This window comes from Branchiostoma floridae, chromosome 8 (assembly GCF_000003815.2).
Source record: "Branchiostoma floridae strain S238N-H82 chromosome 8, Bfl_VNyyK, whole genome shotgun sequence".
In the NCBI taxonomy this organism is placed as follows: domain Eukaryota; kingdom Metazoa; phylum Chordata; class Leptocardii; order Amphioxiformes; family Branchiostomatidae; genus Branchiostoma; species Branchiostoma floridae.
The window spans coordinates 21,685,448-21,702,020 of NC_049986.1; the positions used below are offsets into that span (position 1 = coordinate 21,685,448).

Below are 16,573 nucleotides of genomic sequence, written 5' to 3' on the forward strand. Positions count from 1 at the left end.
AAACGGTTTAGCAGGCTGAATAAAGGTTCAGAAACAGGAACTATGCGGCTTCAGATGTCTTACTGAGGGATGAATGCGGTGTGATAGATGTCGGTTAGCTGAGGAATGAGTCCACTCTAATATAGTCAAGTCAAGTTTATTGCGCAACGATTGTAACTGGTACAATGTACGGCAAACTGCAAACTATCTACAACAGTATACAACAGTATACTAATCTAACATAACAGAAAAAATATTGCGACATAGTGTATTTCACATTGTTAAAACATTTAGTCTACTTCTCTTTTGCATAGCATTATATATATATATTGGCCTAGGTGGACAGATATGGAGTCGGGACATGATAAAAGTACATTGAATAATTCTCTGTTTGTTTTAGGTAATGTTGTTACATATGGTCAATAACTTTTTTATATACTTGACCTAGCCATAGTTTATGACCAGGTATAACTGAGGTGAGGTGAGATAACTACAACAAGTCCTTAAAGTGCTGACGAGCCGGCGCTTCTTGAGTGTTGATAGATAATTCCGGAAGTCGCTGCAGAACTTTGTTGTCCATCTCTCTCCACTCGACATTGATGTCCCGAACTCTGGTTTCCACTTCCTCCAGGAGGTGCTCAAGTTCGTCTGTCGCCGACTTCGAAGCGTAAAGATCTGTGTAAAAAAAAAATCAAAACACCATGTATAATTAGTGAGATTATATCAAATCCATTCATATTTTGTAAACAACCTTATTTAATCGCTGGAGGAAGTGTTCTCTCAGTTCAGCTTTAGATCTATTCCCAATTTTCAACAATTTTCCTGCCTTTTTGATGGTCACGTATTCTTTATGCATGAAACATATTGAATAGGTCATCAGTATAGCAAGGTGACGCTATAACCCAAGTAACACAATTGAAACTCTTATACCCCCACTAGGACGGCACTCTATTTTGGCATGTCGCTTGACGAATTGTATGAAATAACGAATACTTTCAGTCACGCTTTTGCATCTTGTATGATTATACCCCCATGAAATGGAAGGTTAAGCACATCCGTTTTCGGTGGCAGTGAGAGCACAGCGGCTAATCGCCTAATGGAAAGGGTAATCTCTACCATGCCGTCCTACAGGGGTACGAGGATAGTAAAATTCGGCAAAAAAAAGGAAATTGGCCAGGAGAGTCGGTCCGCGCTAAGGTTAATGTTCCCCCTCGCGGTCGGCCAACTCCTCTGTTAGTAAAAGTGTCCTCTGGCGAATTATTTTCCGTATAGCAGCCAGCGTAGTCAGGCTTGTAGAGACTTTGGAAAAGAGGCCTTACCTGGTAAGCGAGTTTGTCGTCTCTTCCCGGCGACCCGCAGAGCCATCTCCCTCATCCCATCCGCGATCTCCTTCTGCTCCGGTGGTAGCTGCGCATCGCCCCTGATCGCCAGAGCCTCGTTTATCACCGAAATAAGGAGGTTCATCATCAAGTAAACCATCACAATGATGAAGGCAAAGAAGTAGAGCTTCGCAAACTCGTTGGATCTGGTGACGGGTATGAACAGGGAAACCTTCCCAATCGCGATCATGAAGGTGTGCGTGAGCGATTGTATCCCTGTTCGGTAGTTCTTGTGACCGCGGCCGAACGCCAGCCACCCGAAGAACGTAAAAGCCAGGAATGCGACAAAGAAGACAGCCATGAAGTTTATGAGTGGTTTGTAGAGCGCGCGCAGACATTGAGACAGAGAGGAGATGATCTTGTTGAACCGCAGGAGCTTCAGAAACTTCACGGTGTTGACGAAGACCACCGCCGCCATCGTCCAGATGAAAAGGGCTGAGATGAAGGCAAGCTGAACTAGTCTTTCATGGGTGTCTTCTGCAATAGACAAAATACAGAGATGTGTCTCATCAGGAACATCGTTTCTTTGTAACGACCTGAAAGGACTCACAGAAGTATTATGAAGCAGCAAAATGTAGGTGAGAAGCTTGAGAAATATGGTATACACAGAAAACAACATGTACAGTAATTAAATGTGGATTGGTGAGCAGGTATTTGGAAACCATTATAATCCATTTTGTATGTGGCATTAGACTTTAACGATGACCTTCAGGTTCTTAGGTTCAAAAATGGGAAGAGAAGAATTGCAGAAAACACTCACCAGTCCCATCCTGCAGATGAGGAATGTTCGTCTTCGAAACAATCACAATCTTTGTCACCCCAACAAAGATCACCATCCAAGCAAACGTCAGATTCACCACTTCAACCCAGTTCCATATGTCACTCACGTATGCCAAACCACTGTGGTAAATGTCCTTTAGTTGTCTCCATGTAAGATGAAAAACCAAGAGTGTAAAGATCACTTGCAAGAACCCAAGCAGAATTCCTTGCGCTCCGACGTAGTCATAGAGTCTGAAGACGGAAATCGACGATGTGGGGATGGCTGCACCGATTGGCGTAAACTCAAAGAGGTAGGTAACTGTGCACACGAGGTTCGCGTCGGCGCTGTACAATGCAAATTCTAGAAACACGACTCGAGCTTTACGATCAATCCAGTCGTTGGAGTAAAGATAAGCTATAGTCCCCTTTGCAGAGTTTCTTGATTTGCCGAACTCTGCGTTGAAGCCGCCTTCGTAGAAGGATTGAAGCGTTCCGACGTACGGGAATATGTTGTACCCTAGTCCTGCAGAAAAGTTCCAGCCAGTCTGTAGATGACTGGGAACACTTGCATTGCCAAGTCCGGATGATTTCCATCCAGGAAAGGCATCCCCCTCCATCCAATCGCCTACAATTGAACACAATATAGGATCAATACGATATTTGTATCTATTGACAATGAAACAATTTGTCTATCACTGATTTTGAGTTCACTCTATGTTTGCTTTGTTAATTCAAAGTCATAATTTGTTGAATATTTCTCTTGTTATATTTAAATCTGGAATCAAGGAAGAGTAGTGATGTATCACTAATGAAGATCGATATAAACCAAACCAAACCCAACTAATTCAAATGGCAACTCGCTAAAAAAGATTGACAGCATTCAGACCAGACAATGAGGTTCATGCGTTTAGGTATTGTTGGTTTCTTCTGTCTCTCACTAGTGAAATATAACTACAAAGCAGTGACCATAATACTGAGCTGGGCAACCCCGGGTAACCATGACATACATAAGAGTAGAAGAAATATTTACCATTGTCCAGTACCCTTTGCTGCCGCAGCCTGGGCTCCGTAAGCCTGTAGAGCGGCAGGTTCGACATGATCGGCGAGCCGGTTGTGTCCACACTGCGCCTCGTTCTTCCCGCCGGCATCGGAAACAGCTCCGTCACCACCGTCTTCTCCAGCCACGTCTTCAGGTTCTCCTTTGTCCCGTTCTTTATGATGCTCTATCAACGAACGGAGAAGACAATTCGCAAAACACTGAATTCACTGTCGACGTAAGTTTACTAGAAATAGTTGAGCCAGAAGCCATAGGCCCTAGGTTCAAATCCTGTCATATTAAAGACCCTGTAACAGGTACTTTACATGACGTTCCTAGACCGGTACAGAAATGGTATTTGTCTTCGCTTGGGGGGGGGGGGGGGTGGTAAAAGACAATGGGAGAAAAGCGGTGGGCTCCGCCTTCAAGGCCGTGACGTAGACACTGCACTGCCCCTGCGGCCTCTAAAAAGGCATTGGGGCTACTTCTAACTCCACTAGACATACGATGGAAGATACAAACGTGGGTAAAAAAAATGCTGGTTTCTACAATGAATGAAAAGAATAGATGGAGAAGCAAAGTCGGGGGGAGTAATAAAAACAAACAACAATTAGACGCACCTTGAACAACTTGTCACTGAACGTCTGCTGCATCGAACGGTGCAGGTAGTACGGCAGGTTGGTGACCCCGACGTTTGCCACGCAAAGAAGGAAAGTGAGGAAAACCAAGTACGACACGATCTCCTGGAGAGTCTGGCTGACTTTGTAGCGCCGCTGTCGGTACTCTCCAGCCTGCAGGACGGTGGACTTGTCCAGTCTGGGTGCTCCTTTTCGGCGCTGTTCCCTGATGAAACTGTTCTGGTCGTCTAGAGGGAAGTACAATAAATCTTACGCGTACATAGACAGATTTGTGATAATAGCAGTAATTGGTACAAATCGCACAAAACGACCTTGCAGAATAAACTGGATTGCGCCGAAGTTTACAGACAATGTGAACCTCTAGGATAATATTAAGAAATGATTTACCAATTGAATATGTACGATTCGACATGGTTAACAGAAATATTGCACACAAAGTAACACAATCAGAAGCAGGATTGAAGTTATTATAAATGTAGAAACGTAGTTTACGGACGAAACTAAGCGTATTTCAAACTATTAAATATGTTGACAAATGCTAATGTTGTGAAGCACGTACCTGTCTCTTCTTCATCTATTGTCGCCAGTGCTTTAACGTTCTTCGTAAGCTCTTCACCAGTAGCCATCATCTTCTTACACATCAGGGAAAGTAAAGCTGCCGCGATGACGACCTTTGAAAAAACATTTGGTTGTCAGTAGATAATCTTTCATCCACTTTACTTGAATGAATTATTTCAAATCAATACATCCTTAAACCGTTCGTTAGTTTGATTCTTCACCAAATAAAAGGTGTGGAGTAGCTGACTGTATATTTTGAAACTAAATACCCTGAAACCGGTCGTTAATTTTTTTTGTTACCAAATAAAAAGTAAGCAGTAGTAGAATTTCATATTTTGAAACAAAATACTCTTAGACAGTTCGTTAATTTGATGCTTTACCAAAGGAAAAGTGTGCAGTAGTTGAATTTCATATTCTGTAACAAAATGCCCTCAAAACGTTCGTTTGTAAGATTTTTTTCACCAAATCAAAAGTGTGCAGTAGTCGAATTTCGAATTTTGCAACAAGGGACCCTTAAACTGTTCGTTAATCTGAATCTTTACCAAAAGATTCACTTTAAAAATTGTGCAGTAAATGTCCAGTACCTTTAATGGCTCGATGACGAGCGTCGACTGTACAAATGAGAGGAAGAATGTCATGAGCCAGGCGTCTGCCTTCTCCTTCCCCCACTCCAGACTGTACAGAATCGTGAAGAAGGCGGAAACGGAAGACGACAGGAACACCAGAACCCAGCCCACGTACACTAACCAGTAGGGAAGCATCTTGTCTTTGCTGCCGTTACTCTGACCTAGACCTGTAGATGATAGACACAAGCCTTACGTATTTGTTGGTCACCATTCATAGAATAATAAAAGACCTTTGAGTTGGAGACAAATGCCACTGGTCATATTCTGGGTGAGGTAACAAGACACAGAGCAACTATAAGAACATTCCATTTTAGAATGCTATTTCACTATGGCAAATAGAACACAACATACATCGACATATATTGCCATAAAATCAGTCGATCTAGTTTGGAACCATCCGCATGTTCATCTGTATTGATTTGTCTATTGAATCAGTGGAGATTCAGCAAGACCAACTTCGTGTCTGAGACGTTCATGTCTCGCTGGCTTCAAAGTAGCGAACACCAAACCCTTAAAAGTACAGGGGTAAAGACACAATATCAATAACATTCCACAGTACTATGAATGCAAACATGGGATGTCTCCTGGGGAAGGAGGAAACGATTACATTCTAAAACAAACAGAGACGCACTGCGGCTAGAGATATAGCGTCTATAGGGATCACCCGGGATGCAGCTGAGTCCTTATAGAACAGAACAAAACAGGCCCAAGATGGGTAAAGTATTACGTCCCATAAGGGATAACTAGGATGAACAAGTAAAAAAGTAACCTGGAATGTCTGGAACCACCTCGTTCCCCCTAGAGTTGGGTGTGCTCCTGAAGATCTGCACGATGATGACGTTGACGGGCAGGACGGTGAGACTGCTCATGACGCTGACGTACAGCTGGTGGAGGCTGAAGCTGAAGGGTCCGAGCCGCAGCACGGAGGGGGACTCCACACTGTCGTCCGTACGGTACCACATCGCGTTGGAGATCATAGTGCAGAAGAGGATGGAGAAACAGCACGACCAACCTGAAAATAGAACATGCCATAAAACATAGAATTGCCTTTTATAATCTGTAGAATAATTAGCTGAAGGGACCGAGCCTCAGCACGGAGGGGGACTCCACACTGTCGTCCGTACGGTACCACATCGCGTTGGAGATCATGGTACAGAACAGGATGGAGAAACAGCACGACCAACCTAGAAATACATCATGACATCTGTTTCTGTCTGTATCTGTATCTGTATCTGTATCTGTGTAGCAGGTATAACCGCCGTTCGGCGTAACACAGCAGCGTCCAATGTAAAATTTTACTTGTGGCTCGATCAAAGCTCGCAAGAAGTATGTTCAAAGCTTTGGAAAACAAAGCTCCCCTCCTCAAATGGAAACGAGAAAATCATGCAAGAACAAGTTTTCGACGAAAATTTACATATCTGCTACTTGTTGCCGTTTACCTGCTAAGTCCACATCTAAAAATAGGGGCAAAAACCAGCATATATGTAGTATGCGCCTACGTTGCACCCTGGTGAAGTTTGCAGAAATCCCGTCAGCTATAGTAGATATCCATAAGTGTCCGTCGATGAAGTTCTTCTTGGCTGCTGTGGTGAAGAGATAGCTGAATGACGTCAGATCCTCCTCGCTGGCTACGGGGAGGTTCTTGTAGATCAGCCCGTCGGCTCGGTCAACGGCCAGCCAATCATCGCACAGGAAAATGGAGCTGCATCAGCCAATAAGAGAAGGCGAGAAAGACCAAGCTTGCGATGAACTGAATGCGCAGTATATCAAAACCTCTTTCAAATCTTCAAAGAACATCTAGATTTGATTTGGAAAAATAACGCTCAGAAAATATACTTACAGACAAGATTTCTAGATATCATCTGAATCCAACCATCGCAAGTACTTTTGCAATTCTACATTTCGCAATACTTAGTGGTGAGTAAAAAGCTGAATAGAATATCATGCAACAGAGCATTTTGACCATTGTGGAGGTTGTAAGCATAAATTTTGTAATTAAAACAAGATATAGGTTCACGCTTTTATTATCTAGCACCAAAGCCAATACATAAATACCCACGTTGAGCCGTTCTGTAGGTCTTGAACCACTACCCTGTCCAGGTACCAGGAGTCCCGGTCTCTCTTCCCGCTGTTGTCGTGCCAAATGTGGAGGTTCTGGAGATTTCCCAGGTTTTGTTCTGTTGTCATCAAGAACATCTTGTTCGTCGATCTGTTGAGAACCTGCAATGACACGGATATACTTGACATCACAAATCTCAAGGATGGTACGTACCGTTTTATGCTATTTCCTCTCTGGTGCATGGCACAGAAATATATTAACATCCTGATATCGTACCTTCGGCTGGTTCCCCAGCGCCCTGACATCTTTCCTCTGTATTGCATGGCCCGGGAATAAAGATGACAAACACAACACCCTGATATCTGTATCTGTATCTATATAGCCGGTATAACCACCCTTCGGCGTAACACACCAGCTCCGCAGGCACGCGGCGCGGCAGCAGCTGGTTATGTTACACTGAACGACCTGTCACACCTAACTTTTGCACATCTATCTCCAAGTGTTCTTTAAAACTATCCATAGAAGATGCCTCTACTGTGCTTGGTGATAAGATATTCCACTCTACCATTACCTTCGCCTGGTTCCCCAGCGCCCTGACGCCCGAGTCTCCGTTCTCAGCCGTGACCATGAACACCACCCTGGAGTCCGTGCCAGACCCGGGCTGGGAGCCGGTGAACACCGACAGCAGGTACGCATGGCTGTGCTTCGGTCGGTTGTCTGGTAGAGGCAATACGGCGGCCTGGAATGATCGAAGAATGTTAATTTATATGTAAATATAAGCCAACTTGCACCTTTCATTACAATGTTCAGGAGCACTTGGTATGCCTTTTTATTATCTACATGCCTATATGTGTTACATTAATTGCAAAGCATAATACAATTGGCATTTCATTCATCACATTTAAGCCTAGCTTATCTAACTTTGGATGCCACCTGATAGGTCTGACGATTTCCACAATCTATTTGGCGTATCTTATTACCTGGGTATCTAACCTTTGTCTAAACTGAGATATTTGTTTCAAGCTACTTAATGATGACAAAGCAATTAAGTCTAGCATTTGTCATTCAATTTATACGATGACACAGTGAGGTTCAAAGGCCCGTACAAATCACGATTTTTTTTTTACCTGTATGGCATCTCTTTTGTCTGCGCGCCTGGCGAAGATCACACCGATGAAATACAGCCCTATGAAGACCCAAACTGTAGCAAAAACTCCAGGATTCTGGCCCAGATTGGCGAACTTCCCCCAGATGGTGTTGAAGTCGATGGAGTTTGGGGGTGTCATGAAACTGGCGCCAAAAGCTGTCAGGTGGTCACACAGGCAAACTGACGACTCCGGGCTGGAGTCTGCGCTAACCTGGTTTGGCAATCAATCAATCAATCAATCAATCAATCAATCAATCAATGAATCAATCAATCAAGCAAGCAAGCAAGCAAGCAAGCAAGCAAGCAAGCAAGCAAGCAAGCAAGCAAGCAAGCAAGCAAATGACTGATCAACTCACAGTGACATGCCCAGTACAGAGTATTATGCTTGAATTCCGAATGTAGGCTATGCAGGACAACTTAAGTTGGAATTGCAAGACATCATGAAAAGCTTATTTTCAGGCTCGATGCGTATCATGTTGATATAAGGGAAAGAGTATCAAAGCTACCTAGTTACCTTACAACCCTCGCCTTGCCAATACTCCAAGCGCTCGTTCCAAAAACTGCAGCTCAGACCTCGCACGCTCAGGTGGTATCCAAAGCCACTCTCACCGATAGGAACACCGCTGTCGCTCTCATTCAAGTACACTCCCAAGTGCAAGGTCGACAGATCGCTTACGTTGGTGAAAAAGAACGAGAAGGAGCCAACGGAACTACTGTCCAGGCCATGACTGGCGTTCTTGCCCCTTGTAACGATGGTAGTCATGTTGTAAGCATCGTGAGTAGGAAAACCGTTGTCACGAAGGTACAGGGTTAGTTTGGTACCAGGAACACTTGGAACCACGGCGATGGTAAGCGCCTGAGCGTCGCTGGTGATGTTGATGGTGTGGAACTTGATGTCGTATAGGGTGTCTGAGTCGTTGATGTGAAAGTAATTGAAGGACAGGTCCTCTACCTCCTGTGGTAGAACGATGACGAAGTCGCTCGGAAGTGACGTCATCTTGATGACGTGGTTTCCGGGCATTCTCTTGATGACGATGTCTAGGACAGACGACTCCACGCTGGTCTTCCCGGTCGAGTTCCAAACGTACGGATTTGTGTCATACAGCACAACCTGCATCCAACAACATGACGTCCACAGAGAAACAAATCAAGTATGCAATATAATTCTACCCCTGTCCAGGAAGATGCTGGTGTGAGATGGGGGATATTGGTCAAATTTGATATTTTTCAACCACTCTTACATTACCTAGCATATGTATCAATGTGTACATTCTTGGCTTATCTTTATAACAACCAAGCCAACGCACAAAACACGGGCATCTTGATGCAGATAACAACGACCGGCTTGAAGGAAACTACAGCCTAGTACAGTTGAGTTAAGATTCCATATCCAGAGTCTTAGAATCACCTTAGGTCTTTATGAACACACGTACAAGCAGACGAGAAATAGCATTCCCTGTCTTTAGCTGCTTTCTTGCACCACATACCTGAACCACGATCCGGCTCTCCTCCCGTTCCTCATTACCAAACGTGTCTGCCGGTTCCGGGACTAAGTCCAGAAACCCCGTCGGTAGTTTGACCGAACTGCGCCCGGCGGTCATTGGCTTCTCTGCGGCGGCCTTGTCGATCCCCTGCGCCGCCACGGTCAGACCTGGCGAAAATATCCGGCCAAATATTCAGACTATGCAATTTCATCAGTTAATATTACTTGCGGACGTTTCGATGCCTATCAGGCACTGTGTACTCACCTTAAAAGCGCCACCTACACCTGCTGCATAAACATGTAGCAATGAGAAGCAGAAGCTCCGAGGAAGATGTCTGATAGGCATCGAACGCCAGCAGGTAACATTAACTGGTTGTGTAAAAGAAAACTCTACTAATCCTATGCATGATGTAGATTCATAAATGGGTACATGTACCAACTACTAAGTATCTAATGCCAGCTAAGAAGAAGGAATAGTTATACCTTCAAGTGTCAAAGAATTCAACCAAGTCAAAGTATGAACGTGATTCGTACTTTTCTAAAACTATCGTAAGGTGGAACTCCTTGCCAGTACTATTAAAGTACAGTATGAGCATCCTCACTAGATAGCATTCAACAACATTTCCAGTCAAATGTACAAAAGTTTGGTGTGACAGGTCTTTCAGTGTAATATAAACAGCTGCTGTCGCACCGCGTGCCTGTGAAGCTGGTGGTTATACCGACGCAGGGTGGTTATACCGACTACATGCATAGATCTAGAGATACAGACACAGAATGATACATGTACAAACCTCCGCGACTGACTTCCACCTTCTTCGTGGAGTTCTCTGGCAGACCGTTGGACAGCATGTTTCCTAGGTTCTTCACTGCCTCGGCACATTTCTTTGTTATGGCCCGTTTCTATGGTAAACGATATGTGGCTAATTAGGCATATGATTGAGTTCATTGGAGTAGCTGCATCTGACATCAGTACTAATCTCCAAGCACATCCTACGGTGCCATAAGATAGTATAAAGCTGGCCAGGGAGTATAGCCGGCTAAGGTAAGTTTGATACTACATGTATACATTACGCACCGTGGATCTGGTTCGAGATTAATCAGCACTACTTGAATATACAATGTATTAGTAGCTCCTCTAATGTCACGGTCATAGCATCGGTGTCCTTATTGGGTGTAGCCCCGGCCGGGCTCCGAAGCTACAAATTTGTCCCGGTGAACTACAAGATACCAGGAGGGCGTGTCTTGGTGTTTTCACGATCTAGTGACGGCATCCATTTGTCACTGAGTCTCGGGTGGATTTTAAATACGAGTTAAGATATTCGGTCGTCCGGCCATGCCCCAAAATAGCCCGCTAGCCACAATGAGTCCCATGGGGCAACGTAGGGGTCACATCCGAAAGTTAAGAAAAGGCCCGTAAAAGTAATACAGTTTTCAGTGTTTGTACCATGATATTTATCTCACCTTATCTGGAGATGGGGCGGGTCCTTTTGGCTCAGCAGGCTCAGGTGTTAAGAGAGTGTCTAACGTACCAAGAAAGCCTGTGTGATGAAAATCAAGTTATGAATGTGAGAGGAAGCTTTCATGGAGTGGCACTGAATTCAGTGAAAAGGTCATCAAATTCGTTCGGATTAAAAAAAGCAACAACACCGAATATTAAATCAATCTCCTACGTACAGTTTTAATCAATATGTCGCAAACCATACTTTTGGGCTGGCTAACTCCTCTGGCATTTCATCCTTTGGTATATTGTCTATTTGCCAATTTGTACTATTTGTACAGCGGCATGTGGAGCCTGGTAATGGCAAATCTTTGCATTAACTTAAGCAGCAGTAGGTTTAGCCGCTCACGGCCGTCACTCGTTCGCTGTCAATAGGCAACGGTCATTGAGGAGCTGTTAACGCTAAATTTGCAACAAGGCCTATGTCGGAGTTAGTCGAGTTGCAATTCTACTGCATGGGCTTGTTTACCTGATGCCATGGCGACGGTGGCGTTGTTGTCCGTGTCATTACCACCAGTAGTACGAGACAAAGCGGTAGAAAGATTCTCCACTGCGCCAGCAACCGCAAGCTGGAACACATGTATCATATTCGTGATCATGAATTGTCAATGTTTACTTCCGACTATAATGTATAGTGAGATGAGATGAACACTTGAGCTATAAGAAAAGCACTACGTTAAAAAAGGGGTCGCATGGTAGAATCGCCATGAGTTGGTTTCAGTATCATAGTATTGCATGCACAACTTTCTGGAAACAAATCTTCATAAAATTCGCTCTTGTATCTGTTGTTAAAGTTTTTTTATTGGCATGTGTTTTAAATGACACATGGATTCATGTGATGCACACAGTTAGCCACTAAACAAAAAGGGGAAAGGTTTGACCCATACTTGCGCATCTGGATCGCTACCAGTACCAAACACTGTAACTGCTGACAAGAAATTGTTGCTCAGGTCTTCAGCTAGCTTTGGGTCAGTGATGTTCTTGGCCATGCCCAGGCCTGCCATTGAAGACTGAAATACCTGGAAAATCACCACAGAGAAGTGTATTTCCACAAGTGTATAAAACTGCCCACCTGAGACACATTTATGGAGCACTTGAATGATTCTTATAAGAGAAAAACGATCAATACGACGCTGATATCTGTACTAACATTTCATCAATCGACTTCCATAGGCATAGTAAAACACTGAGAATCGTTGGCTTTTATTCGGCAATATATCAAATGTATGATTGAGTCAGCACGAAAGATCACGCACTTCTCGATAACCGTGACGGTTCCATCAAGATATTCAATCAAATAGCCTCTACCATGCTCCGGGGATCGGTGGTCTAATAGCCACGGAGCCTCTGCAACAAACTGAGGAAATAACTTCTCTATCTGGCCTGCCGACTCCCCTAGCGTACTATTGACTCTATGTGTCCAATTTCTATCACTAGACTACCGATACTCGGAACCTGGTAGAGGTTACATTCAAAGGTGAATCTAGACCACGATTCCTCCACGACCATTGATAATGGCTGTAATAAGCTCACCTTGTCCAGTGTTTTCCCCAGGGGTGTATCTGCAGTCTTGTTCGCAGGTGCCAGATTCAGAATCACGGATAATGTACCTGGAGATAGCAAACACAAAACAGCTTATTTCCTAGGACTGCCAATCTACAGAACTCTCTCAATGACAACTGTTTCCCACATGTATACAAGCTTTCATAACCAATGTTAATTAGTTATAGGTTAGTTATTGGGTGGGTCGACTACGCTCTCTTGGCAGCCAGGGGCTGAATTGCGAGGAGCTTACAATAGGCGGGGCTAAATCGCAAGGGTCTGGAGCGAGCTGCCATTATTCACAGCTATCTCATTGTATAATAGTTTCCACCATCCACCAACTTAGCTTTTTTTCGCCTAGACTGGGTCAAAAAGCCTTGATTTGAACAAACCATTAAAGACATAAACACATTAGTCATAGCCTAATGTAAACAAATATGTAGAGCCTTACATGATGTTATTCATTCGATCATTATGATAATGTAACTTAAGGTGGTATCTCACTGCACTTGGGGCACCGGTGCGGCACTGTGGGGTTTGTTCACTGCGACACTGGTATTTTCCCCGAATTTAGATATTGCGTGATACGTAAAAGTATGACTTAGAAGACATTGTTGTAATAGCTAAAAGTGGATCTGAATAAAGTCAAAGTCAAAGAAGACAACAAAATGCACAAAACGTAAGAAAATCCGCTCTTTATATCTGAAATTCATTGAGTAATCTTGCGAAACCCGCATTGCCGCACCGATGCCCCAAGAGCAGTGAGATACCACTTTTAGTGGCAATGTTAAGATGCACTCTCACCGGACGTGGGGCACGCTTGCGGCATTGCTGCATTCGTTTACTGCGGCACTGTTTTGTTATTTTCTCCGATTTTTAATAATTCAGATATTGCATAATATGTTAAAGTGTGGCATAGAAAACGACAAAATACAAAACAAGTGAGAAAAATCGTTCTTTTACTCGATGGGTATCTTTCGAACCCGTCAATGCCGCAAGCGTACGTGCCCCATGTCTGGTGAGAGTGCACATTGAGGGACTCACCAGCGGCCATGGCTGCTGCCTGTGTCCCGTTCTGCAGCTCGGCTCCAAACCCGGCTGTCGCCAGATCGTTCAGTGATTCGGCAACTCCAAGCTTTTATAACAATACATGGATATGTTGATGAAGGTTAGACATCCAAGTAAGATACGTCAAATATCAGTTACTCAAGCAACAGCATATTGTTTTGGAAGCAGTCAGACGTTCCCACTTCCAGTGTCACTGACGAAAGGTATATTGGCCGTTTCCAGTTGTTTGAGTAACTGCTATTTGGCAAACACATTTGCAACTTGGCTAATGATGAATGTAGTCATTCGCATCGGTGTGGCTAAGCAACAGTTCAGTCAGTTCACTTCAGTGCAACAGTACAGTGCATATCTTACAAATTTTGAATGGTAGGTTGACAACAGTTAGCTTACACCGCAAATGGTAGTCTCTACCAGACTCCGGATCGCTGGAAAAATCGTAGAAATGGAACAAATCAGAGGAGTAAGCCAGCCAGAGGAATATAACCGGCCAGGGAACAGCATGGGATCGCGAGCTGTTCCCTGGCCGGTTATATTCCTCTCTATTTGTTCCATTTCTACGATTTTCCAGCGATCCGGAGTCTGGTAGAGACTACGCAAATGGAGTGTTGCTTAGCTCTACATCCAGAAAGCACATCATCTGGATTTAGTTTCTAGTTGTGGGATGATATGTGTTAACTGGTTTTCAGATACTAGTATTGGTGCGATGACAAAGTGACACCTTGGCCTCCTCGCTCGCAGTTGAAGCGTTTATCCGCAGAAACACTCCAACGGCTGAATCCAGGAGCTTGCTGGTCTGATTCGCCGTTAAGTTGTTAGAGGGCCCAACCGCGCTGGTCAGGCTTCTGGACACGGCAAGAAGTTCCTGTCCGAAAGCAATACCTCCGTCATTAAAAAAAAATAACATAGGGCTCCCTTGGAAATCAGTTACTACGTTAACTGAAGGGACTACCCTAAAGATCAATAAATGAATGAATAAATAAATAAATAAACACTGACAAAAACGTTTGACCAAGTAAGTGCAATGGAAATCAGCCAAATGGTACGCTGGTGGAACGTTAGATTTATCTTCCAGTTTCTTTTCAAATAACAGCATGTTAGTTCATCTGCCTTTGGTGATTTGGTACTCATTTGTTGGAAAACGACAAGATGATCGCAAATAGCTCAAATCGTGCTAATGGTTGAATGTGACGTACGTTATCCGTGAGTACTTCTGGGAGTGTCGTCAGGTAGTTGGTGAGGGCTCCAGGGTCCTGGTCACAAAGAGAGTGACAGAGACAACAACATGAACCATATCTGATAAATATGCAGCACTAACGAAGCAAATGGAATGTAGCTAGACTAAATAGACCGTGTCTTAAATACGGTGCTCACCTGCAGATCTGTGTTCATTGCATGAAAATGATCAAAATACAACAGTAAGCAGAATGGCCTTTCTATGTAAACATGTAAAAAATCACATTTTTTACCTTCCCCCTGCTGCCGAGCGTATGCAGAGCGATGATTGGTCTGTATACATACAGCAAATTGAATTTCAGTCTGAAGAGACAATGCACAAAAGATAACAACCAACCTATTGTCTTTTTGCAGACGAAGGCTTTTCCGGTAGAACACGGCACGCCCATCCAAACTGTAAAATGTTAACAACATGATAGGGTGATTGATAAGCATGAAAGATCCCACAAAGTCACACAAATCCCCTAAACGTACGTTTTGAAACGTGCACGCAACTTCGATTGCGCCAGCTACATTTTGTTTTCAACTCGTTCATGCCCTATTAATTTTATTGGTGTTAACATTTGATTTACCGTGATATAAACTGGCTTAACGTACAAAAATTCACCAACCTGGTAAAGGAATCCGATCATACATGTTTCCAGTTCCGGAATATATTTTCTCCGCGGCAGAGCAGATCTTATTCTTCAGATGGCAGTTAGAATAAGTGTTGTACTGGAAGGACAAGCACGCCGAGTCTTCACAGCAGGCGTTCACACAGAAGTCAAAGGAAACACCCAAGTGGCTGGAGACAGTGTCTTCGCCAGGTGCACAGTTTGTCTGGGGGAAATGCCGAAACGTCGATGGTCCACAACTTCCTGCAAAAGATGAGCGTATATGAATCCATAGCCTGTGTTTACACAATCTCTCACTGGGCCCCCTCCTAGGGCGTCGGCAATTGTAGAGCCGGCCGCTAGGGGCGCGACTTTAGTCAGGCTAATGAATCCACAGGATTCAGGAAAGGTTTAAGATTCATATCTCTCTCTCTCGTTATTCAATATGTCTTTAGCTTACTGACCTACCTCACCTATCAATCTGTCTACAAGTATATATGTATGTATGTATGTATGTATGTATGTATGTATGTATGTATGTATGTATCTATCTATCTATCTATCTATCTATCTATCTATCTATCTATCTATCTATCTATCTATCTATCTTTCTTTTCAATAGTTACAATCTGTATCTTACCTACCTGACCTACAATGATTTCTAGAATCATATTCTGTCGCTTGAGCAACTGCCATTTGACGTATCTTACCCTCTTATCCACATCAGAATATCTAATCTATGTCCCCATGCATACACCAATATGCAAAATATCACAACACGGACGTTTTGGATTAAACACCTCTCTTTTGTTTGAACACCTCAGTTTTAATTTTGAACGAACTATTCACTCTAAATCAAGATAAGAATAAAAAACATGATCTGTTTTTGAAAATAAATTTTTGAAATGGATCATTAATTAGTTTGTTTAAAAGCACCTAATTAATCTATTAGTAAATTATGAGTCATTGCACACC

General features: G+C 43.5%; 1 protein-coding gene across 1 annotated transcript; it reads right to left on the reverse strand.

Annotated features, from left to right (window-relative positions):
• Window positions 1-377: 377 nt before the first annotated feature.
• Window positions 378-15,161, reverse strand: LOC118421927 (polycystic kidney disease protein 1-like 2). Its single transcript, XM_035829429.1, has 23 exons — window positions 15,144-15,161; window positions 14,966-15,022; window positions 14,491-14,634; window positions 13,749-13,839; window positions 12,696-12,772; window positions 12,050-12,181; window positions 11,632-11,731; window positions 11,126-11,202; window positions 10,456-10,564; window positions 9,669-9,832; window positions 8,696-9,292; window positions 8,162-8,392; window positions 7,606-7,773; window positions 7,035-7,195; window positions 6,475-6,677; window positions 5,745-5,987; window positions 4,934-5,142; window positions 4,351-4,462; window positions 3,774-4,018; window positions 3,148-3,340; window positions 2,119-2,742; window positions 1,299-1,835; window positions 378-654 (listed from the first exon to the last, which is right to left on the reverse strand). The coding sequence occupies exons 1-23, from the start codon at window positions 15,159-15,161 to the stop codon at window positions 470-472; spliced, it is 4,677 nt and encodes a 1,558-aa protein (XP_035685322.1). The 3' UTR covers window positions 378-469.
• Between the last annotated feature and the right edge of the window lie 1,412 nt (window positions 15,162-16,573).

What these genes read in the sequence shown, in the direction of transcription:
- LOC118421927 (XM_035829429.1), bottom strand. An exon ending in CGCTGGGGAACCAGGCGAAG is followed by an intron (nt 7,196 to 7,605) that starts GTAATGGTAGAG and finishes GTGTCATTGCAG; the next exon opens with GTTCTCAACAGATCGACGAA. An exon ending in GGTGGTTCCAGACATTCCAG is followed by an intron (nt 5,143 to 5,744) that starts GTTACTTTTTTA and finishes TATCATCTACAG; the next exon opens with GTCTAGGTCAGAGTAACGGC.